This window comes from Muscardinus avellanarius (assembly GCF_963383645.1).
Source record: "Muscardinus avellanarius genome assembly, chromosome: 2".
Lineage (NCBI taxonomy): Eukaryota > Metazoa > Chordata > Mammalia > Rodentia > Gliridae > Muscardinus > Muscardinus avellanarius.
The window spans coordinates 86,422,342-86,448,873 of NC_137787.1; the positions used below are offsets into that span (position 1 = coordinate 86,422,342).

The 26,532-nt window shown below is 36.9% G+C and overlaps 1 protein-coding gene across 1 annotated transcript in view; it reads right to left on the reverse strand.

Annotated features, from left to right (window-relative positions):
- Positions 1 to 26,532, reverse strand: part of EPC2 (enhancer of polycomb homolog 2) — a gene marked incomplete at both ends in the record, with an annotated part of 136,360 nt that overhangs the window by 83,553 nt on the left and 26,275 nt on the right. Inside the window, one exon of the mRNA XM_080719980.1 lies at positions 8,500 to 8,659. Coding sequence (XP_080576106.1) covers positions 8,500 to 8,659 — 160 coding nt within the window. The remainder of the gene's footprint in view (positions 1 to 8,499; positions 8,660 to 26,532) is intronic.

A 26,532-nucleotide genomic window follows, 5' to 3' on the forward strand; every position in this document is an offset into this window, starting at 1 on the left:
GAGTGTATGTGCATGTATGTGTGTATACATGTATATATGTGTGTATACACATATGTGGGGTAGCATATAGAAACCCTCTATATTATTTGCACTTTGTTTTGTAAATCAATGTTATTTAATCTTATTTATTTTTGGTGGTACTGGGGATTGAACCTGGGGGGATTTCTACCTCTGAGCTAGATACCCAGCCCTTTTGTTTTAAAACAAGGTCTTGTTAGGTTGCTGGGAGTTTCTCTAAGTAACTGAGGCTGGTCTGGAACCTATGATACTTTTGTCTCAGGCTCCCTAACACTGGGATTATTGCTTTTATGGTTCTCTTTTCTTCAAGTTTTTCCCTCTACCAGGCATATCCTCTCCTACTCATGCACAGTGTTCTTTCAATCATTAATCCCCTGCCAGACCAAATGAGAAGAATGTAAACATTGTGTGCATCTGCTTTCTAATTTTCTTAAATCAACAAGCAACTAGTTTTCTACCTTGCATTTTTCCTTCAAAAAAAGGGTTCCCCCCCCCTTTTTGGTGGTTCTGGGGTTCCTGGAAGCCCTTTTACCCTCCGGGCTACACTCCCAGACCTATTTTATACTTTTTTATTTGGAAACAGGGTCTCTTAAGCCAGCGTGGCTGGCTCCAAACCGGTGCAATCCTCCTCTCTCTGTCTCCCAAGCACGGGGATTACAAGCATGTGCCACCATGCCCAGCTTACCCCCATATTTAATTCTATTACTAATTCATTTTTTTTCTCTTTTTTCCTTTTTTTAAATTTTTTTTTTATTGGTGCATTATATTCATACAACTTATTGGGGTAAAAAACTTGTGTGTACAAACATGTACTCATCGCTGATTTAACCCCTACCCAAATCCCACCCCATTCCCTCCCCGTCCCTCCCTCCCTTGCTTGGCTTAGTGATTGACTTCGTTAATAACTCATTTGAATAGTGATACATTTCTGTATTTTATGTGCATCAGTATTTGCAAGTTGTAATGGGCCATGACTGAGAGGCAGTATAACATGGTTAAACAGGAACACCACAGAACCAGATAATCTGAATTTGAATCTTAACTCTTCCACTTGCTTAGCTACATTTTCTTGGACTCCATGTAACCTTGTGTTCAAAATGGGGGTTAAAATGTTAGCTGCTTCACAGCATCCCTCTGAGGAGTAACTGGCCCAGTGTACATAAAATTTATGCAAAACACGGTTAGAACCTGGACACAGAGTCAGTAAACAGCTATTCTACTATGACTTTTACTAACAGTTGTTTAGTATTCTATTAAAATATTCAGGAAATAAGTATATGAGAGAACATTTTTATAGCTAGGCAACCCACAAAACTATAAACAAGACAAGATGGGAAAAGATGCTGAAAGGTGCCAACACTCAGGGCAGTATAGTATTGCTGGAGAATGATAGTTGCTATGTGAATATGCTAAAGGCCTATTTTGTGTTTTATTAAGTATAACATGCCTAAAATATGTGCCACAATGCATCAAAAATTTACCACTTACTACAGTGTCTTTACTTTCTCCCTAATGTCTTTAATAACGATGGTCTTCAATCTATTGTGCTGTATTTTAATCAAACTCACTGCGACACTCACCCTCTGTCTTTTAGAACACTGGAAATACAAAAATGCACACGGGTCAAAGGTATTCTCTCCTTGAACTCAGACTTGTCTTTCACCTCCCTACTCTGGATTACCAAGAGACTGTTTTGCTTTCCCTCTAATGCCTGGCATCACTTTACTATGTAACATCTTCCAGTATTAAGGCTCCTCCTCCTGCCTTGATCAGCATCTACTCAGATACTGCTCTACCACTTCCACTTCAGTGCCCACTCACAGTTTTGTCCAAAATAGGCGGTGGTGACAAGTTCTGTATAATCTGAGATGATCCTTTGGAGCCAGCTGATCTGAGAGTGGGTTGGCCCCAAGGTCTGGCCATGACCACTGTCCTTTTAGTCACCCCTAATCAGCTCCACCTGGAATCCAATTTCACCTAGAAGGTATTCTCTACAAATCGGACACAAACTGCTCCTGCAGTTGTGCTATTTTTTTCGGTCTGATGTCATTTCATGGAATCTGTGCTCAATTTGATTTTTTAATTTTTTTTATTTTTTTATTTTTTTATTTTTTTGCAGTACTGGGGATTGATCTCAGAAGCTTCTATCTTCGTGCTACACCTATAGCCCTATCTTTTATTCTTTATTTCTTGAAAAAGGGTCTCACTAAGTTGTGGAGGGCCTCACTAAGTAGTTGAGGCTGGCTGCAAACCTGTGATCCTGTCTCAGCCTCCCAAGAACAGGGATTGCAAGTGTGTGCCACCATCCACCTAGCTCAATTTGATTTAACACATATCCACTGACGTTTTTACAAGAAAATATTCCTAAAATGCATCATTCCACCAAGAAGTTTTATAGGATACACAATGTTCATCATTTGTTTGGGATCTTTTATAACTCCAAACAAAAGGTATTTGGATCCTTCCCAACTCTTTTTAATCAAACCATGTTTGCTCTCGCTCCAGGGCACATTATCTATGATCATTTTTTGTTTTCCTTGATGGAAGAAATATAAAAGGACACTTCAAGGACATTGGGACTAAAGTTAGATGTGAGGCTAGAATGTATTTCACTGTTGCTAAAAACAGCAAAACAAAGTATAATTTTTCCTCTTTTCCAATATAGACGTGACAACAATCAGCTTCGTCAGATTGAGGAGTCAGCTTCAAGTATACTAAAGTATAGTGTCCATGCACACTTAAAAAGGGGATAGCCAGGCATGGTGGCGCTCACTTGTAATCCTAGTACTTGGGAGGCTAAGAAAGGAGGACTGTAAGTTGGAAGCCAGCCTCAACAATTTAGTAAGGCCCTCTGCAACTTAGTGAAACTGTTTCCAAATAAGAAAATCTGGCTGGTGGTTTAGTTCAGAGGTAAAATGCCTCTGGGTTCAATACCCAGTGCCACAAAATAAATAAAATAAAAATAAATTTAAAAGGGGTAAAAGCTGGGTGGTGGTGCACACTTGTAATCCCAATATGTGGGAGGCTGAGACAGGAGGATTGCAGTTTGCAGTCTCGGCTACTTAGTGAGTCCTTCTGCAACTTAGTGAGACCCATTTCCAGAAAAAGAATAAAAAATGGGCCTGGGGGTGTAGCACCAAGGTAGAATGCCCCTGGGTTCCATCCTCAATTCAGCAAAAAGGGGAGGGGTGCAATGTGAGCCAGGCATGGTGGTGCATGCCTGTAATCCCTGTAATCAGGAGGCTGAGATAGGAGAATCAGAGGTTAGAAGCCAGTGTCAGTAATCTTGCGAGATTTTTAACAACTTAGCAAGATCTTATTTCCAAATTTAAAAAAATAATAAAACAGGGCTGGGGTGTAGTAGGGGTGTAGTTGGTGGTGAATGGCCTTGGGTTCAATCCCCAGCAAAAAACACACATATATAAAAGCACCAAAAGGGGGTAATGGGAAGCTAAACAATTTACCCAAAGCAAAGATTTCCTTAAGGAGAAATGTTTGGGTCCTAAATTTAATGTGGTTACTAAATTCAAAAGGAATGAAAAAATTATAACATGTGAATTGATATTCCCAAAATAAATGTGTATAATAACAAGTAAAACAGAGGTAGTGTTTTCTGCATGCAGTACACAAAACTAGTCTGAATAAGAGTTTGAATATCTTGGAACATCAGAGATTATGTGCCTTCAAGATGCTTCCAACCTAGTAAAAATTTCTTGATTTCTTAACACATATCTACTGATGTTTTTACAAGAAAATATAAGAATGTAGTAGTATTAAATGAGTTCCCAGAATATCAATAAAGAAGCTACAGAAAACTGGCACTGGAAAGAAAAGGAAGAAATAAAAATGTTTATCTTACACTTTTAATGATATGGTTTACCGATACCAGACAAATGAGATTACACTCTCAATTCTTTTGCTTTAAAAGAATGTTGAATAAGAGAGTTCACCTTTTAATTTCTAATTTGGATGTCACATAGGTCTCTCATTTTCACCGTGTGTACTTAGAATTTTAGCCTTAATATTTGACTATGTATTACTTTAAGTACCACAAAAGTTATGTCTAAAAGATGCCATGATGTGTATGCTTTTATCTTTAATCATAAATTCATTAGTTCATTCATTTATCAATATATATTTAATTACATATATAATCGCATGGTACTGTAGTAGGCAGTGAAATTAAAAAAGAAATCTTAGCTTCCAATGAGTTTTATAGCTAGGGAGGCTTTAGAAGGCAAACTATCACAATCAAACGTAGTCAGTGTCATAATGACATATGCAAATTACAGAGAAGGCTTTGAAGCAAACAGTGCTAAGAATTCTGTTGGGAGGAATCAAGAAAAAGCTCCTGAAGGTAATGCTGGGAGCAAGTTGTAGTTTAACAAGTATAGAAATAAAAGGCTATGTGAAGACATGAGAAACTAAAGCATAAGTCAAAGAGCTGCCAAGAGCTCATTATTATTGAAGCTTAAAGTGTGAAGGGTTAGAGAAATTAGGGGCAAAAAAGAATATTGAGAATATAGTCTGAGACGATACTAGGTGAATTCACTAAAGTGAATGAGATAGAGCCCAGGAGTTTAAAATGTAGAGGAAGAAAAGAACCCTTACACAGTCATTTGATAAGGCTAGTGTCACAGTGGAAGAACACATAGGGGAACATGGTTAGAGGCACAAAGAAGGACCTTAAGCTGGGTGTGGTGGTGCACACCTATAATCCCAATACTTGGGAGGCTGAGACAGATTCATAGCTAGCCTCAGCAACTTAGCAAGGTCCTCCACAACTTAGTGAGATCCCATTTCAAAGTAAAAATATGACATAGGGATGGAAGTGTAGGTCCGAGGTAGAACATCCCTGGGTTCCATCCTCAGTACCATAAAAAACTAAATAAATAAAAAGGAGAAACTTACACGAAATACATAGATGCTAAGTTTTATCTTATATGCAACAGAGTTATTAAAATTTTTTTAAATGGGTAGACAAAATAGTGGCAGCAAGGATGATGGATTAGAAATTATTAAAATTAAGTAATAGAGCCAGGCATGGTGATGGTCACTTTATAATTCCAGTACTTGGGAGGCTGAGATGGGAGGATCACAGTTTTGTGGCCAGCCTCGGCTTAGTGAGACCTCAAAAACATAGACCCTGTTTCAAAAATAAAGAACAAAAAATAGAGCTGGGGGTGTAGCTCGGAGGTAGAATGCTGCTGGATTCAATCCCCAGAACTGCAAAAAACAAACAACAAAGAAAAAAAAAAAAAACACCAATTAACAGCCAGGTGTGGTGGCACATTTCTGTAATCGTAGTACTTCAGAAGTAGATAGGATTGCAGGTTTAAGGCCAGCCTCAGGAACATAGTAAGGCTCTCCACAACTTAGCAAGATCCTATTTCATAATTTTTAAAAAAGGAGGGCTGATGGTGTAGCTCAAAGGTAGGAGACTCCTAAATTCAATCCGCAATACCATAAAACAAAACAAACAAATCCTACGTGAGGAGGTTTTTGTCAAAACCCAAACAGGAAATGTGATAAGCAAAAACAATCCCACCCAGTATGACAGTTTCATGTTTTCTTTACTTTCCCAGCCAGGCAAATTAGGATTCTTTCAAATCTTTTATTAAAAAGAGAAAAGAAAAATGCTAAAGTGATACTTTCTAAAATTCCTTATATTTAAGAAGTTGACAAAAAGTCATGATAAAAATTTTAATATGTTCACTTAAAATGGGATAAAAATAGGAGTTCAAAATTTAGTACATGTAACTTTAAGTCTAACAATGGGCATATAAAAATCAAATTCGGAGTATTCATTTGATGAAAACTTACTTAGTTAAAATAAGAGGCTATAAACCGGGCGTGGTGGCACACGCTTGTGCTTGGGAGGCAGAGACGGGAAGATCGCGCAGGTTCAGAGCCAACCTCGCTGGCTTAAGAGACCCTGTTTCCAAATAAATAAATAAAAAGTCTGGGAGTGTAGCCCAGAGGGAGAAGGGCTTCCAGGAACCCCAGTACCACCCCCCCCAAAAAAGAGGCTGTATACATATATAATATAATATGTATAATATGTATACATATGTATACATATGTATAATATGTATACATATTAAGTTTCTCAGAGATATATATATATATATATATATATCTGAGAAACTTAAAGTTAAGTAGAAAAGGCAGAATAAAAACTATATGTACAGTATATTACATGAAATTTAGTATATGCTGATAAATAAGAAAAAATGATATCGTTAAAATACTTTTTTTTGCTGGTATGGGGATAGAACCCAGGGGCATTTGGCCTCCGAGCTATACCCCCTGCCCTATTTTTTATTCTTTATTATTTGAAACAGGGTCTCACTGAGTTGCAGAGGACCTCACTAAGTAGCTGTCCACGAACCGTGATCCTCAGGTCTCAGCCTCCCGAATGCTGGGATTACAAACGTGCACCACCACGCCCGGCTCACTTTTCTATTTTTATTCCATTTTTTAAAATAAAGTAAAATGAGGCAAGACACAAGATTATTACAAATGGCCCTGCTATTGTTATTAAAATGCAAAACAAAAGATGCTTTGACTTAAGAGAAATCCTTAAAATTTCAATTATGTAAAGTTGTGGTCCCTCCTAATGGATAGAAAAGTAAACACAATTCAATAAGCTAGTGGAATGCAAAATTAAAGAATACAGAGAAAATAAAACAAATATGTTTTGCATTTGTGTTTTTATTGGATTCTCTGGGAAAAAAGCCTCTGGAAAATGAGACCACCAAAGGGCTTTTTAAGGCCATTTAAAAAGTATTAATCAGTCAACAAACATAACATTTATTAAGTATCTATAAGCCCAGCACTTTAAAAAAGAATCCCTGCCTTCAAGGAGTTCACCGTCTAAAACAGAGAAAGAATGGTTATGAATAACTGCAATCAAGTGGGGTGAATCCTATAAAAGAAGTATGTTCAAGATGCTGTGATAAGTAGACAGGTAGAAAAAGAAAAGTCAGGGTAAGCTTCATAAGGGTTAGGTTTTAAATAAGCTATAGGAAAGTGAAAAGGCTTCAAAAGCACATGCAAGGAAGTGTGAAATATGAAGTAAAGCATATGTGAGAAATTTTCAGTAGTCCCTATGGCACAAAGGGAGGGGAAGGGCAACAGAAAATGAAGGTAAAGAAGGCAAAAAACAAATTTATATTAGAGAACTTGACTATTATTACATTTTATCAAATCTAAACTGACATCAATTATGAGTAATAAGACAAACCATTATATGTACCATAAAAAGAAAAGCTTTATGCTTGAGTCTTTAATATTAATAAGTTTAATAGAAAAAAATATTCTCGAGTAATGTTATACTCTCAGCATATGATAAAGAAATCAACCAGCTATGCAAAAAGAGATAGTAAAGAACTCAGCTTCTCAACTTGTCCTTAAGTGGACGGAGAACGAAAACAATCTCCTTCTGAGCTGAGCTCCCAGCAAGTATACAGCTTGAATTAAAGATAATATTGGTTCCAAAATAAAGGAATGAAACCCAAAAAGCAGACTTTCAAGTGGTCTTGGGTTGGCAGTCTCGAGCAGAAGAAATAAATGCAGAACACATCTTCTATTCTAGACAACAGCAATTTAAGATTCAATCTCATTTTAAAGGTGAAAAACCAAAAATGTACATCCCAGAATCTATGAAAAAGCTGATCTTAAGCCAGTCTTAAATCTGGTGACAATTCAGAATTACCTGGGAAATTGTTTAAAAATATGTATCACCAGTTTGCAGAGGTAAAAACTTTAGTTAGGCCTAAAGTAGAGCTCTGTAATCTCTATTTTAACAAATTACTCAATTTTTTTTTAATCTGACAAGATATAAAGACCTTAGCAACTGTGTACAGCAGCTGAAAACTCCTACTATAGACAATAAAGAACAGTAGGGTTTTAATCAACAGCAAAATCTGACCGAACTGATAATTAAGGAAGACTAATCTAATGCAGGCCGACTTTGATAGATAGAGTAAAAGAGGGTAAGGATATTAGAGACAATAGTAAATATTAGAGTTAGGAGATTATTACAATAGTTTCAAGACTAGAGATGTTGATCAATTTAGTAACAATAGGTGGAAAAACAAGTATTAAGGAGGCAGAATTAGACAAAATTCTATATAAAAACAAATGAAGCTACAAGTATGGGGTCTATTTCTAAAAAATGTCACAAGATTTAATTTTAACTCCTGAGCATTGTGGCTACTGAGCCTTTAAAAATAAATTTCATTAGCGTATAGTAACCCACCACCTTTTAACTGTCTAAACATCAAATGTCCCAAATGCTACTTAAACTCAAGATGATCAAGTTACATAGGCACAGAGGAACTTATATCTCTAATGCTTAACATTTCTATGAATTAGTGTTTATGAAGAGAAAAATTAAAATCTCTAGGCAAAAGAAAATATTTCTACTGGTTGATAAATTTAAATTACAAACACAAAACAACAAATTAACAAACTTACGCTGTATATGAATGAACTGTTTGGGCTGTTTAAACTCTCCTTTGTACAAGCGATTGTAATAGTTGACGTTGCTCTCTGCCTCAGGCACAGGAATGACCATGCTCTCTTTTTTTTCTCTAAACACTTGCTGTGCTGAAATAGCTCGCTGTAAATGATGTTCCTGGAAAAAGTAAAGTAGGCAACATAAGTTATTTTGATAATATTAATTTGATACATGATTCTATTTAAAAGTTACTTTGAAGACTCAATTATAAGTAATTCCTTTACTCAATTTATTATATCACTCTCCCTGTGGCTCATACTGGTATAACATTAGATTATAGTTTTTGGTGTTTTTTTTGTTTTTGTTTTTGTTTTTGTTTGGCAGTACTGGAGGTGGATGCCAGGAGCATTGTACCACTGAGCTACACTCCCAGCTCTGTATTTTATTCTTTATTTTGAAACGGCCTCACTGAGTTGCAAAGGGCCTAAGTAGCTGAGGCCGTCTGCAAACCTGGATCCTCCTGTCTTAGCCTCCCAAATGCTGGGATTACAAGCGTGCGCTACCATGCCCGGGTTAATAAGTAAAGTTTTAAAAGATTAAATATATACATACTTTACAAACTACAGCTTAAAATTTTATTCATAAGAAAACTGATTCCTTGCTTAATAAATTAACTGAGGTATTTATCACCATTGCCAGATTAAGTAAAAGTATGCAAGTCACAGCAAATGACTGCATTACAAATTTAAAATGTACTCTGTACTAATACACTTGAAACTTCACTAATAAAAATGCCTAATAATCCAAAGACAAAATTATATTAAATATTCATATTCAATTTAGTATTACTGTCAAGGCAGGAATATTTTCAATAAGAATCAAACAAAAACTTTCTATAAAATACATCCAGTTTCTAATCACTGTTCAGCACTTCCATGACTTACTGCAATTGCCTTCTAAACAGTTTCCCTACTTCCTTCCTTGCCCTAGCAATGCCTACTCTTAATAAAGTAGCTTTACCTCTTGGAAGGTAAATCAGGTCATGTCACTCTCATGGACCCCCATCATATTCAAAGTAAAAATTAAAAAACACTCAACCTATAAAACCCTGTAGCTCTCTGACATCTTTGGCTTCTCTCCTCTTTCATCCTTTACCCTAGCCACTCTGTATCTCCTTGTTATTCCCAAATATTCAAATGGCCTGCTTTAGAAATCCCTGAAAATCTCATCTATCAGAGAAGCCTTCCATGACTTCCTTACATAAAATAGTATTCCTCTTCCAGCACTCCTTTTTGGCTTTATTTTTCTCCATACCACTTAGCTACCTTTGATATAATCTCACTTATTCATTTGCCACTCCCCCAAGAATAAAGTAAACCCCAAGACAGCAATGAGTTTTGCTCATTTTAACTTTTATATCCCTAGAGCATACAGTGACAATATATAGAAGCTCTCAGCACATATTAAATAAATGCAAAACACTTTACACATAAACTGATAAAGATGTTTAGTGACTTGTTCAAGGTAACACAGCCCTAAGTGACAAAACAGATATGAGCCCAGGCTATGCATAGGAAAAGCCAACATTCTTAATTCCATCACATTACACCAATTTAAGTTTTGAAGTTCTACAGAGTCTAAGAAATTAAACACCATAACTTCATTCAAGCCTTTAGGGTATATGAAAAGGTACTGTTCAAAGAGCACTATTACACTGATTTAAAAAAAAAAAGTTTTCATGCTGGAAGATATTTTAAAAATTAAGGTAATGCTCCATTATATATACAAAAGCACACAATATATTAGATTGGAAGTAGGTTGTTTTTTTTTTTAAGGACTGGGGATGGAACCCAGGGGCATTCTATCTCTGAGCTACACCCCCAACCCATTTTTTTTTTTAAAATGGTCTCACTGAGTTGTGAAAGGCCTAAGTAGCTGAGGCTGTCTGCAAACCGCAATCCTTCTTTTCAGCCTCCCAAATGCTGGGACTACAAGTGTGTGCCAACACACCCGACAAAAGTAGTAATTTAAAAGGATGATAAGGCCAGGCATGGTGGTACACGCTTGTAATCCCAGCACTTGGGAGGCTGAGACAGGAGAATCTCACAGATTCGAAGCCAGTCTCAGCTACATAGTGAGACTCTCAGCAACTTAGTGAGACCCTGTTTCCAAATAAAGTATTAAAAAAAAATAGGTCTGGGAGTATAACTCCAAGGTAGAAAGCGTCTGGGTTCTACTCCCAGTACCACCAAAAACTTAAATAATAAATAAATAAATAAATAAATAAATAAATAAATAAAAGGATAGTAAGAGAATGGAAAGGATCAACATCAAATAATGACATAACAGTTATATTAATTTCATTATCTTCTGCAAGTCTTCCCCCCACCACCACCACCACCTTTGGTGGTACTGGGGTTCCTGGAAACCCTTCTACCTCCAGGCTACACTCCCAGACCTATTCTAATATTTTTATTTGGAAACAGGGTTTCTTAAACCAGCGTGGCTGGCTTCGAACCTGTGCGATCCTCCTGTCTCTGCCTCCCAAGCGCGGGGATTACAAGCGTGTGCCACCACGCCCGGCTGCCAGTCATTTTTTAAAAAGCAGAAGGAGACGGCATAAAAATAAAAGTGAAAAAAAAATACAATATAAGGAAGTGGAGAAACAAGCGTTTTATTCTATAAACAAGTGAACAGCAAGCCAGTAAACAAGAGAGCTACTAAGATTTTCACAAGTAGGGCTTGTCTCATTAGATCCAATCAATTTTTATCAGCTTCCTCCCCAAAATAATCAGTTTGCTATATCATAACACCTCTTTGGCATTTTTTCAGACTAATCTCAATCTAGAAAGCACAAGCATATTGAAGAAAAGTGCTCTGAAATTTAAATGAAAACACCCAGGTGTGGTGGCATGTGCCTTTAATCACAGTAATTGGAAGGCTGAGACAGGAGGAACCACAGGTTTGAGGACATCTTCAGCCAGTACTAAGACTCATCAACAGGTAGAGCTGAAGATAGGTATAGCTCAGAAGTAGAATGCCCCTAGGTTCAATCCTCAGTAACTACACACACACACACACACACACACACACACACACACACACACACCCCAAAAATAAAAGCCCAGGAACTACTAAGCCAACTTAAAAAAAAATGAAATGTAGCAATGAAAAGAAGAATTAGTCTCCCATAAATGATAAAATATTGATAAAGCCACAGTAATAAAGTCTATCAAAAGAACAAATAGCTTATACTTATATATTTGATGTTCTTATATAGTAATAAAAAGAACAAGTAGTTTAATGTATTTAACTATAACAACTAACAACTACTACTATATAATAGGCACTTTAGAAATCTTTAATTCTCATGACAATCTTGTGGAATATGTAGAATTATTCCCATTATTCAGAAAAGGAAACTGAGGTATATACATGGTTAAATTACTGGCCCAAGATTACTTGGCTAATAAGTAAAAGCCAGAGCTAGCCAGGCATGGTGACACATGCTTGTAATCCTAGTACTTGGGAGGCCGAGACTGAAAGATCACAGGTTGGGAGCCAGCCTCAGCTAATGAGAGGCCCTCTGCAACTTAGTGAGACCCTGTTTCAAAGTAAAGATTAAAAATAGGGCTGGGGGAGTAGCTCAGAGGTAGAATTCCCCTGAGTTCCATTCAAAGTACCAAAGGAAAAAAGGAAAAAGAAAAAAAAAAAAAAAAGCCAGAGCTAAAGTTCTTAATCACTATTCAGGTTGCTAGTCATATAAACAAATTTAACAAGAAAGCCCCCAGGCAGATCCAGGTATAAATAGGTACTTAGGCTAGAATGAAGACAGTGCTATATAAGTAATGGGCAACAGCCAAACTGCTCAAGATATAAACATCGAAGGAAATGTCCACTTTATGCACTACATCTAATGGGGGATTCCAGGTTGAAAATATGTACATAAACAAAAGCATACATACATGTGTGTACACATACATGTAAGGTAAAACCAAAGTTAAAAGAAGAAAACAAAAAAAGTTTTTATCTACTATAGGAACAGAAATTTTTGTATTTCATAAGTATAAACAATAGGGAAAATCCAATGAAATTTGTCACATTAAAATGTAAGGTTTCTGCTCAACGAAAGATACCATGGAAGTAGTTAATAAAGTTATGATAGAGCAGTATTTTCAATGTTTAAAGCCTCTAAGTGATTTAATATCTAGAATACATAAGAAATTCCTACAAATCCACAAGAAAAGGACAACAGCCCCAAAATAAAAATGGTAAAAGAGATGTGCAGGTAATTTACATATTAGAAACCCCAAAGGTCAAAGAACATTCAGAAGGATGCTCAAATTCAAATTTGTATTCAGAAAAATGCAAATAAAAGATAATTTATACCTATTAACCTGGCAAAAAAACAGAAATTAGGAAAATTCTAAGTATTAGAAAAGTGTAGTGAGGATACAAATTCCTGCATGCAAGACTATGAAAATTAGATCTGCTTACTGTATGATGTGGTACTTCCTATCTTACTTCTAAACCCAAGTTTTATAAGTGGACACATAAACTGAATCAGTATCTGTTGAGAAGGACAGTTAGAGGCAATGTGGGTATCTATAACTGGGAAAATGGAGAAGTATAGTAGGTGCTCACTATGAATACTATATACAGCAGTTGGTATCTACAGACCAGATGTACATATAACATGGTAGATCTTAAAAGTAATGAGTGAGAAAAATTCCTAAAAAGATAAAATCAGCTATGTGATTCATAAAAATTAAAATTAATGCACACAAAACAGTATACATTTAGCCAAAAGATAAACATTAAACATATTAAGTGGTTGCCGGAGGGGGAGGGGGAGGGGAAGAAGAAAAATGGGAATGGGGAAGAATAGAATAGAACAGAATAAACAAATGAAACCAGAAAGAGGCCTTGCAATTTCCTTTAAAATCTGGGCTGTGTGGGATTGTAGTGTTGGAAATGAAAACAAGATTGGTCATATGTTAGGGGATTCATTATACTGTTTTTCTGCTTTTATGTATTTGATAATTTCCACAACAAAAATTAAAATACAGAGCAAGAGCTGGTACATGGTGGCGCACGCTTGTGATCCCAGCATTTGGGAGGCTGAGGAGGATCGCCGTTTGCGGACAGCTTCAGCTACTTAGTGAGTCCCTTTGCAACTCAGCGAGACCCTGTTTTAAAATAAAGAATAAAAAATAGGGCTGGAGATGTAGCTCAGAGGTAGAATGCCCTTGGGTTCCATCCCCAGTACCGTAAAAAAAAGAAAAAAAAAATACAGAGCAAGTAAAGGGGAGCAGAGGAAAAGGCCCTTGATAAAAACCAATAATAATGTCCATAATCTAAGGCATGTAAATAATTCACCTCTCTGAAACTGAGTTCCTCCTTAAAACATTAAGTACTTCTATGACACTATGTATCACAGAATTTTCAAAACATATTGTTTTAAAATTGAACATATTGTTTTAAAATTGTAAGTAAGTCACCACCCACTAATTAGTCAGAAATTACATAAAATGAAAGAATAAAACAAAAATCAGAAGATTCTGAATGTAGAAAGAATACATTGCTCTATAAGTATTTGGATTTTTTAGTCACAAACAGAAGAATGTATATGTACAAGTATATTTTTAATTATTATCACAATCAAAACTTTTAAAGAACCGTGAAAATATCTAAACTACCCATTTGATATGTTTTTATAAATTTTACTACCTGTAACAAAATTAACCAAATGTAGCCTTCAAGAGATCTGCAAGCCAGGTGCCAGAGAAGACATTAGTAAGCCTAGCAGTTCAGAGGCTGAGACAGGAGGATTGCAGGTTTGCCAACAGACTGAGTAACTCAGGCCCTCCGCAACCTAGTGAGATCTTGTTTCAAAATAAAAATTCAAATAGGGCATAGCTCAGAGGTAGAATGCTCCTGGGTTTAATCCCAAATATCCAGAAACACACACACACACACACACACACACACACACACACACACACACACACACACACAGAAAGAGACACAGAGAGGAAAGGAGAGGCAGGCAAACTCTGAAACACTAATAGGAACTGCTATCCTCCTACCTGCCACCCTTGACATCCCCCTGAATAAGCAATCCTCTGTTTCTCCCAGAGAATGCCTTCGAGTCTGTTTAAAAAGTCATTTCCACAATGAAACCTGATCATCCTAAGTCTTTAAAAAAAAAAAAAACTTCATTGGTTCTCAGATCTAATACCATTCCAATGCAAAGTTTCTCAGATTTTTATGTTTGTATCTGTTTTTGTAATCCTACCTTGGACTGTAGGCAAGAATTGTGTCTGAAGTGTAGCTCAGAGGTAAAATGACCCTGGATTCTATCCCCAGTACCACACACAAAAAAAGAAAGAAATTACATGGTAAATCATTACAAGTAGACAAAAAAATCGCTAATAACTCATATTTTTAGTCATACATAAGGAGTATCAAACTGTAGGGAAAAGACTTTTCTTTTCTTTTCTTTTTTTTTTTTTTTGGGGTGATACTGGGGATGGAACCCTTCTACCTCCGGGCTACACTCCCAGACCTATTTTATATTTTATTTTGAAACGGTCTCTTAAGCCAGCATAGCTGGCTTCCAACCTGGACGATTCTCCTGTCTCCGCCTCCCAAGCGCGGGGATTACAAGCGTGCGCCACCACACCCAGCAAAAGACTTATTTTCTGGGGGGAAAAAAACAGGTTCTATAGTTACCTTGCTAGAAATTAGAAGGACTAAAATTTGACTCTTTACTTGGATGGTTCTCTTACATCTTTACCAAGTTCATGACCCAGTTTGTTGTCTTTCAGAATTCTATTCAATGAGTTAGACTACATACAAAGTCAAAGATTAGTTGTGGGTATGTAAGAATTTATGACCTGGGCATGATGATGCTTGCCTTTAATCCCAGAACTTGGGAGGCGGAGAGGAAAAATTACAGGTTTGAAGTCAGCATCAGCAACATAGCAAGGCCTTTATCAAGACTGTTTCTAAATAAAAAATAAAACAAGGCTGGGGGTGTACCTGGGAGGTAGAATGCCCCTATGGTCTATCCCCACGCCCCCCCCAAAAAAAAAGAATTTTAATGCAAAATGCCCAATTAAAATTAAATGATTGAAAATCTATACTTAGCTACTTTACCTTCCCAAAATGTAAACCTATTACTAAAAATTTTATTTAAAAAAAAGCCACACTGAGCCGAGCGTGGCGCGCACACTTGTAATCTCTGCACTTGGGAGGCTGAGACAAAAGGATCGTGCAGGTTCGAAGCCAGCCTCAGCTGGCTTAAGAGATCCTGTTTCCAAATAAAATATAAAATAGGCCTGGGAGTATAGCCTGGAGGTAGAAAGGCCCTGGGTTCCATCCCCAGTACCACCACCAAAAAAAAAAAAAAACGCCACACTGATAAAGAAAACAAAATTAGCCATTAGCACAAGAGAATGTGGCAAAATTTTCAGAAACTAAAATAGAAAGAAGTGTACTTATTCAGAAGAAGGGAAGGTTAAAATCCTTGGAGAGGAAAAGATTAAAAAACTGAGCTCACCTGTCCAAAGTATAAGATAGGAGGATCACAAGTTCAAAGCTAGCCTGTCTAAATTAGTGCGACCCTGTTTCCAAATTTTAAAAAGGAGCTAGGGATGTAGCTCAGTGGTAGACTGCTTTGCTACCTTGTGTGAGGCCCTAGGTTCAATTCTCAGTAATAAAAACAAACAAAAACCACAGAGACCACCTGATCCATGGAAAACCAAAGACAATGTCCCCATTTTGAAACTCGCCAAAGAGACTCAGAAAAAAGGAATTTTCTTCTTACTCCTCAAAAGTAGATCCTTCTATACAGACAGAAGAGGGTATCAGTAGAGATACTATAAGATATCCTAAATCTAAAAAAATGAACAGGAAAAAAATACTATTCAACTACTTAAAAATCAGAAGATATTCAATTCTTTCTCTACTGTAAAGTCTCTTCGAGTGTGTGTGTGTGTGTGTGTGTGTGTGTGTGTGTGTGTGTGATAGGTGCACACGCGCGCGAGCGCACGTTACTGGTTAATAGAACCCAGGAGTATTCTACCTGAGGTATACTCAAGGGCCCCCCTTCCCTTTTAAATCTTAAAACAGGTTCTCAACTAAGTTGATGAAGCTGGCATCAAACTTGGGAGGTCTCCCAAGTACTAGAATTACAGGTGTGTGCCACTATGCCTGAAGATTATCCATCTTAATAATAATGATGATGAAATACAGAACACCCACTGAATTAATCTTCCTACTATTATTTTTTTAATATCGTAGTGGGGTTCAACCCGGGTGTATATGGGGGGGGGTCCTACCTCTGAACTACACTCCAGCCCTTTTACACTTTACCTCAAAAGAGGGTCTCACTAAATTCCTCTGTGCTAGCGTTGAAGTTGTGATCCTTCTGGCTCAATCTCCCAAGTACTAAGATGGCAGGCTTCTGCCACTCATCCTGTCTTTTGAACTACTATTGCTATTTTTCTTTTTTCTTTGTTGGTGGTTCTGGGGATAGAATTCATGGACCTCTGCTTACTAAGTAAAGTTTCTACCAATGATCTAAACATCTCGTCCTTTACGAATACATTGCCTTATTTATTTATTTATTTATTATTGGCACTGAGGTAAGATAGGAAAAATAAAGTAATAGCAGACAAATGGAAGAAAATGAAGACTGTAGCTTTAATTCTGAAAACTCCAGGATAGCCTTCATCTTCAGTCTGAAGGTCTGTTTTCCTCCAGACTCAAATTCCTAAAAGTCCAATAACTATTAGAGCACTATGTCCAGCTATTTGATGTATTTATTTTGTTAGCCAATAGAATGTATATTAGATTAAGTCCAGGCCTAAATTCTTAAGAGTAAATCAAGGGAAGCAAGCACATACCCCCTTTACATGCTTATCATTTGCCCAACCCTTACAAAAGTCCCCTAAAAAAGAAGAGCTGTCAATGTCTCTGTCTCTCTCTTTCTGGTGATAGTCTAAGTTCTCCCTTGAACATGAATTTCTTAACTTCCTAAGTAAACCTCTGTCTATATCTCTGACAGAGAAAGAAAAATTCTTTTCTGTCACATAAGCCAAGATCCTGAGTTGAGGAATGGACCCTGCTCCCATGACAGTACTGGGGATTGAACCCAGGGGTACTCTACCTCTAAACTATACTCCCAGCCCTTTTTCATTTTTTGTTTTGAAACAAGGCCTCACTATGTTGCTGAGGCTATCCTCCAAAACCTATGATCCTCCCATGCATTGAAGTTACAGGTGTGTGCCACCACACCCCGGTACAATATACTGCCTTTAGATAGGCAAAAGTGTTCATTTGTTTAGCACTGGAAGCCATAGAACTGTAAACCCAGAAGGACATTCTACACCATCCTGTTAAACTTCTGTACTGCTGGTGTGGTGGCTCATGCTTATAATCTCAATACCTAGGAGACTGAGACAGGAGGTCCAGAGTTTTGAGGACAGCCTAAGCAACCCAGTGAGACTCTCAGGAACTCAGCAAGACCCTCCTTCAAAACAAAAAATAAAAGGTCTGGGAGGTGTAACTCAGAGGCAGAACACTCCTGGGTTCAATCCCCTAAACAGAACAAGACTAAAAAAATCTCTGCATTAATTTATTTTGGTAGTACTGAGAATCAAATCCAGGGGCACTTTCTCTGAGCTACCTCCTTCCAGTCCTATTTCATTTTTTTAAAATTTGAAACAGGTCTCACTAAGTTCACTGGCCTGGAACCTCCCTTCACTCTTGTGGGTAGGGGAGAGGAGAAAAGAAGCAAACATTAATAAAAATGTTCCCAGTTTAAATACAGTCACATGCCATGTAAGGCCATTTCAGTCAAAAGTAGACTACATACATGGTGGTGGCATCTAAGATTATACTTCTTTTTTTAAATAATACTTCTTTTTTAAAATATATTTTTATTGGTGCATTGTAGTTAAACATCACAATGGAGTACAAGACTTGTGAGGGTTTCCAAGCACACATCATCCAATTGGCCCTTATCCAATCCCCATCCCACTCCATCCCCCCCCCTCAATCCCATACTTGATTTAGTGATTAACTTTGATATATTTGTTTACATACATCATGTGTTGTAAAGAGATTCCATCTTCCCCCATCCCATTCTCTCTGATTGGTCACTTTAACTGCTCCTCCATAGGGCCCCTTCTTCAGATTTCCTCCTATTACCCATTTCTTCCTAGTTTTTGCATATTAGAGAAAGCATCTGATTTTTTGTTTGTTTGTTTTTTGTGATATTTCTCTGTGTATGCCGCATTGCAAGTTCTGATCATACTCTTCAAGGCCTTGGCACCAGCCTGGCCGCTCGGCAGACTCTAATCCCAGCCTCGCTGGCTCCAGTGCTGGCCTTGCCTTAAGACAAGCTCCTATCCTGGCCTCGTTGGCTCCAGCTACGGCCTCACCACATGGCAGGCACTGATCCCGGCCTTGCTGGCCCCAGGACCGGCCTCAGTGCCTCACCACATGGCAGGCACTGATCCCGGCCTTGCTGGCCCCAGGACCGGCCTCACCACAAGGCAGGCTCTGATCCCGGCGTTGGAGGCCCCGGCACCGGCCTCACCCCTCGGCAGGCTCTGATCGCAGCCTCCTAGGCTAAGATTATACTTCTTTGTAACATCATAGCCACCTTGGTTTTTGTAAGTATACTCTATGGTGTTCACATAGAAAATCTCAAAAGAAGTATCTAGAAATATGAAAAATCACCTTGAGTCAGAAATTCAAAAAATAAGAGAAAGGAATAAAAACAAAAAGAAATGTAAAAGTTGATTTTGAACTTACAAAAGAAAAAAATTTTTTTTCACAAAGATTAGGGCTGAAGGTACAAGAAGCACAATAAAAAATAACCTTTGAAAAAAGCCCATAATGTGCTTGCATAAAGGTGGTCAAATACCAAAAGAATGGCAAAAAGATCAAGAGAAAAGTAAAATGGGTAAGAAAGGTGGTAGAATGTAAAATAAAAAAAAAATAATTGAAGTTTTTGAAGAACAAAAGGCAATGTCCCAGAACTAACATTTATTTAAAACTATTTCAAGAAAACCTTGGAATAAGACATATGAAATTACATACCAAAGAAAGCCATCAAGGAGCAATATGGAAGAACAGTAAGTCCCAGACCTTGTTCCCCCATAGACACATTGACTTCATGATATACTGTCCAAAAAGCCCTGAAAAACTATAAAGCCAGCTCAGAAGTTATAGTGCCCCAGACAAGCTCAAAGCCAAAGAGCCATGCTGAAATGGGTAAGAAAAGCCATTTTAATCACCATAGCTCATCCTTGGTCAGCACTGATGTGCTTGGTCAGAAGAAAACACTCGACTGACAACTTCTCTCTTGGGTGGTAAACAGAAAAGTGGAATCCATGTCCAACATTTTCACTTCTGGGGCATCTATTTGAGGAACTGGTATACTTTCGATACTCGGGATCTACAGAGAACTAAAGAGAGCTCAGCAGGCTCTTGCAACACCACAAATTGCACCACTGCAGGGAGAAGCCAGCATTCCTTGGTGCAATCAGGAGAAAAACAGTTCAACAGCTTCTCTTTTTGAAAGGAATTAAAGAATAGTAAAACATGCAATCAACATTTCAACCATCTGTGGGAGTACACATGGGGCTGATTTTATCATGCCTGTCTTGGGGGCTATGGAAAAGAGAACTCAACTTGTTCAGCACCAAAGAACCTGCACTGCAGACAGATACGGGAGATCTCATGCAAGAGATTACAAACATTTGAAAAATAGATGAAGGATACTGGAAAATTCCTCTAAGAAATTATACACATAGGCCAAAGAAGATGCATCGCTAGAAAAGGTTTGAGAGACCCTCCCGAATCTCTATTAGAGCTGATTAGTCAAGCTCTTCCCTTACACAAAGTCAGTTTGTAAAGATTAGGAGAGGTGGCTGTTGGGTGTTTTTTCCCTTATTTCTTCAAATTTACTAATCACAGTTAAAAAAAAAAAAAGATAGCAAGGCACACAAAGAAACAGAGAAAGATAGGCCAACAGAAGAACAATAGAGGAAGAAAATAAATCTCCAAAACACAAGCCTAAAGAAACAGATGTATGAATGGCCTAAAACGAATTCCAAATAGCTGTCATGAAAATCAATGTACCACAGGAGGACACTGACAGACAAGTAAATCACATCAAAAAAGCAAGGCATGTTCAAAATGAAAACATAAACAAAGAGCTAAAAAAAAACTGTATTTTAAAAACCAAACAGAACTTCTGCAGCTGAAAAAATAACTGAATTTAAATTTCACTGGAGAAGTTCAATAGTGGACTTGATAGAAGAGAACAATCCGTGGGCTCAAAAATAGGTCACTTAAAATTATTAGTAACAAGAACAAACAAAAAAATGGGGCATGGCATGGTGCCACATGCTTATAATCCCAGTACATGAGAAGCTGAGACAGGAGGACTGCAGGTTGGAAACCAGCCTCAGAAATTTCAACATAAAAAATAAAATTGGGCTAGAGGTATAGCTCAAAGGTAGAATGCCCCTGGGTTCAAATGCCAGTAACAAACACACACATACTTACACACACACACACACACACACACACACACACACACACAGAACAAACTGAAGAAAAAATAAGGTACTTATAGGACACAAGTGGAACAATATACATGTTATAGGAGATGAAGGATGAGAGGATCACAGACAAACTTCACTTGAAAGAATAACGGCCAAAAGTAGTCCCAACTCTAACGAAGGAAATGGGCATCCAAATTCAAAAAGTTCAAAGGACCGCAATTAGGACAAATCCAAAGATATCCACCCTGAGATGCATTATAAGAAAACTATCAAAAGGCAAAGAGAATAATCCTGAAAGCAATAGAAAAATGATTTATTATGTATGGGAACCTATGAGATTAACAGTGAATTTCTCAGCAAAACCACAATAGATCAGAAGAAAGATAATGTATATTGAGCACTGAAAGAAAAAAAATTGCCATACAAGAATAAAAAATCCAACAAAGTGTCCTTCAAAATGAAGCACAAGAGCCAAGCAAGTGGCATAGGCCTAACATTTCCAATAAGTAAGAGGAAGATACAGGATGATTCTAGGTTCAAGGCCAGCCTCAGGAACTTAAGATCTGGAGACCCTGTTGCAAAATTTAAAAAAAAATTATATATATATATATATATATATATATATATATATATGGACTAGGGTTAGAGGTAGTGGCTTGGAGGTTATAATACTTATGGGGCTCAATTCCCAGTACACACACACACACACACACACACACACACACACACACACACAAAAGAAAAAGAACAACCAGAAAAAGAACAAGTAAAGACCAGAAGAGTTCATCACTGCTTTACCAGAGCAGCTGGAGGAAACCTAAAAAACAGAAGAAAATAAAAAAATTTGACAATCCCAAAAGTTATGTTTAAAGATCAACAAAACTGACAACCTTTAGCTATACTAAAGAAGGAAGGGGGGAAGGGGAGGGAGAAGGGCAGACATTACCATTGAAGCCATTAAATAAAAAGGATTTAAGAGACTAAATTTTATGGACAATTATATACACCTAGAAATTAGACAACCTAGATATAAGAAATGCAAAAATTTAAAGAAATAATCTACCAAGAATTAATTGTGAAGAAATAGTAAGTTTAAACAGATTTATAACTAGCAAGGAGACTATACTAATAACTAAAACTTCACAACAAAATCCAGAACCAGATCAATTCACTTCAGAATTGTACTAAGCATCTGAAGAAGAATGAACACTAATTCTTCTCAAACTCATCCAGTAAATGTGTAAAGAGAACACTTTAACCTCATTGTATGAGGTCAGCCTTACCCTGATACCCAAACCAGAAGGGATACTACAAAAACACTAGAGATCAATATCCCTGGCAAACAGTGATATAAAAATTCAAGAAAATTTTCACAAACAAAATTCAGCAGCATATTAAAAAGGTGCAAGGTTGATTAATCATATGAAAACTAAGCTGACTGCAGTGGCACATGCCTATACTCCCAGTACTTGGGAGGCTGAGTCAGATAGATGGTAGGTACAAGGCCAGGCTCTGCAATTTGAGATCCTATTTCAAAATAAAAAGGGCTAGGGGTAAGGCTTGAAGGTAGAATGCTCCTAGATTCAATCCTCAATAGAAAAAAAGGAAAACCAATCATCGTAATATACATTTACAGAATGAAGGACAATATGTGCATGATCATCCCAGATTTATGCAGAAAAAGCAACTAACAAAATTGTATACTGCAGTATTATAGCAGCCATAGAGTAAAAGCAACCTAAATATCCATAAACCCCTGAATGATGTATTATTCAGCCCTAAAAAAGAAAAAATACAGTCTTATGCTACAACAGAGATGAACCTTGAGACTATTATACTAAGCTAAGTGAAGCTAGCCAGCCACAAAACACAAATACCGTTATGATTCCATTTATAAGGTATCTATAGTAATCAAACTCCTAAGAAAATAAAGTATAATATTGGTTGCTAGGGTCTGAGGGTAGGAAATAATAGGCAGTTGCTATTCAATGGGTATAGTTTCAATTTTACCAGAGGAAAAAGTTCTAGATATAGATTGCACATCAACATGATATAGTTAACACTTCTGCACTATACACTTTAAAAGGTTAAGGTAGCCAGATATGATGGTACACACTTGTAATCCCAGTACTTGAGCGGCTGAGACAAGAGGATAGCAGGTTCAAGGCCAGCATCAGCAACTTAAGTGAGACCCTCTGTAACTTAGTGAGACCCCATTTCAAAATAAAATATAAAGAATAGGTCTGAGGATATAGCTTGGAGGTAGAATGCCCGTAGGTTCAATCCCCAATACCACCAAAAAAAAAAAAAAAAAAAAAAAGTTGAGGTAAATTTTGTTATTTTTTTAACACACATCCAAACACACACACTCACACAAAGCCCACAAGGCATCTGGCAAAATTACCCAGAACAAATGACTCTAGGACATATCTGGACAAACTGTCAAAAATAATAAATCCAAAGAAACTATACTTCAAAACAAAAAAAAATTTTTTTTAATTATCAATGATGCAGCACTTCCAGAAATCTCAATGAAAGTAAAATGTTAAGCAAAGATTTTTATATGCAACTAATTTGTCCTTCAAGTATCAAGAGTACAGAAAGAATTTAGGAAATTCTGAAGGAACTCTTGAGGAACCTACTAAAAAAGCAGCACTGCACAAGAGAAATATAATGGATCTCACAAATTTGAGCCATGTATTTAATTTTAGATTCTAGTAGCCACATTTTATAAAGTAAAAATAAACTGGTGAAATTAGAAATATTTTTATTTAACCCAATACACATATCCAATATATTATCCTTTCAACATGTAAGAACATACTGAAATATTTTAGTTTTTCCATGCCAAGTCACAAAATCCAATGTGTTGAATATATAACAGAACATCTCAATTCAAACTATTCATATATCAAGTGCTCAATAGCCAGAAGTGGCAAGTGGCTGCATAGTAAACAGTGCAGTTCCCATTCATCTTGTCTCCATTCAACCAAAAGATGGCAGAAACATTAGCTTAATTAAATATATCAAAAATGAGGACAGGGCTAAAACACTGATACAAGTACCTGCACACTAAAATGAAAACAGCACAACTAAAATGGAGAGGAGAAAAGCAAAATTAAGAAAACAGAATAAGTTCATTATTGTTTAAGAAAGCTATTTACAAGCATCAGCTGTGATACACAAAATTAAAATATATTGTTAAAAACAATCATCAACCAAGCCAGCCATGGTGGGACAAGGCTTGTGATGCCAGCTACTCCAGAGGCTGAGACAGGAGTCCAAGTTCATAGCTAGCCTGTGCAACTTAGTGAGACCTTATCTCAAAATTTAAAATTTAAAAAAAAAAAGGAAAGCTGGGGATGTAGCTCAGTCAGTGGCAGAACACCCTTGGGCTCAATCCCTAGTACAGCAAAAATTAAGAACAGGTTTAAAAATGATTAAGTAGCTGGGCATGGTGGTGCATGCTTGTAATCCCAGTATTTAGGAGTCTGAGACAGGAGGACTGAGGTTCACACCAGCTTCAGCTACTTAGTGAGCCCCTCCACAACTTAGTGAGACCCTGTTTCAAAATAAAGAGTAAAAAATAGGGCTGGGGCTATTGCTTGGAGAAAGAATGCCCCTGGGTTCCATCCCCAGTACCGCAAAAAAAAAAAAAAAGATTAAATAATTTAGATATTTATAAGCACAAAAAAGGATAAAAGCACCAACTGCAACAATAAAAATAAAAACCCTCCCAAATAACAAAAAGTCACATAAAAGAGCAAAATATAAAAGTAGCGAGTATGACATAATACACAAAATATAAAATGAGTTGATATATTGTCAAATCAGTAACTTTGAACAAACTTATCTACTAAATACATCTACCAAACAAAATGATTTTCATAGGTTATAATCCAAAAGTCAACAATATGCTATAAGAAATATATTCCACCCTCCAAAGAAAGTAATTTAGAAAAAGCAAAAATAATCAAACTTAACAGTGAATGAAAACAAATATAAGCAGATCCAAAGAGTATAAAAAACTAATAATTGTAATGCTAATAATCATAATTCACAACAAAGATTTAGGTTATGATTGTACATATACATCAAATATCAGCAACCATTTTATGAAGTAAAAACTAAAGTACAAGCAAGGACCCACAGATAAAGGCACATTAATAAAAACAAGCTAGAATACCAAGCTTAGCATAAAACAAACCAAGTGGGCAAAAAAACAAGGCTACAGCAACTTAATCAACAAAGTAGATCCCCCCCCACCCCCCGCAGGTCTGAGGATGGAACCCAGAGGCATTCGACCTCCAAGCTACACCCCCTGACCTATTTTTTATTCTTTAAATTTGAAACAGGATCTCACTGAATTGCGAGGGGCCTCACTAAGTAGCTGAGGCTGTCCTTGAATCACAATCCTCCAGTCTCAGCCTCCCAAATTCTGGGATTACAACAAGCATGCACCACCACGCCCTGTGACAAAGTAGATTTTTAAAATACCAAACTTTACTCTCAATGCCTCTCATTCCCAAGTACCCAATATCTTAGAAAAAAATATTGGGAGAGGAGGATAAAAGAGTTCTAGATCTCACAACCATGTTAAATGTTCTATACGTTCATAAAACAAATAATTAAAATCAACAGAAATATGAGAGAACCCAATATGAACTACAAAAAAAGGACAAACCCTGCCTTATTAGAAATGAATATTCATGTGACCACATTGAAGGAATATATGGTGAATTAAACAGTAATAAGTAGTTCACAGAATTGCTGTAATTACTACATACTTTAATAGTGTTTAGAGTAGTCCACAGCACAATGCAGAGAATATTCTTAATTTTATGAAAATCATGCAGTAATCAAAAATAGCAGAATTTTTAAAAAGATTGCAAGAATTTTGAGTAATAAAAAATAAGCCTTTTGGCCGAAAGTGGTGGTGCATGCCTGTAATCTGGGACTTGGGAGGCTAAGACAGAATTTAGCGAGACCATTTTAAAATTAAAAATAAAAAAGAGCCAAGAGTGGTGGCACACACTTGTAATCCCAGGATTTAGGAGGCTAAAACAGGAGGACTGCAGGCTTGTAGTCAGCCTCAGCAACTTAGTGAGGTCCCCCACAACTTAGTAAGACCCTGTTTTAAAATTCAAAAGAAAAAAATTGGAGTGATGGTGTAACTGAGAGGCAGAATGCCCCTGGATTCAATCCTCAGTACCACAAAAAAAATAAAAAGGGCTGAGTGTATCTCAGAGGTAGAAATACACTGCATTCCATCCCCAATGGCAAAATAAATAAATAAATAAAAATGAATAAATAAACCTTTTAATATCCATTCCTAATTTTATAACATTGCCAGAAAACCAAACTACCTAAACCTGGCAAAAAGCAAAGCACCATGGAAAATTTATAGCTAACAAAAAAATTAATGGCTAAAGACAGAATGCTTTCTCCTAAAATCAAGAACAA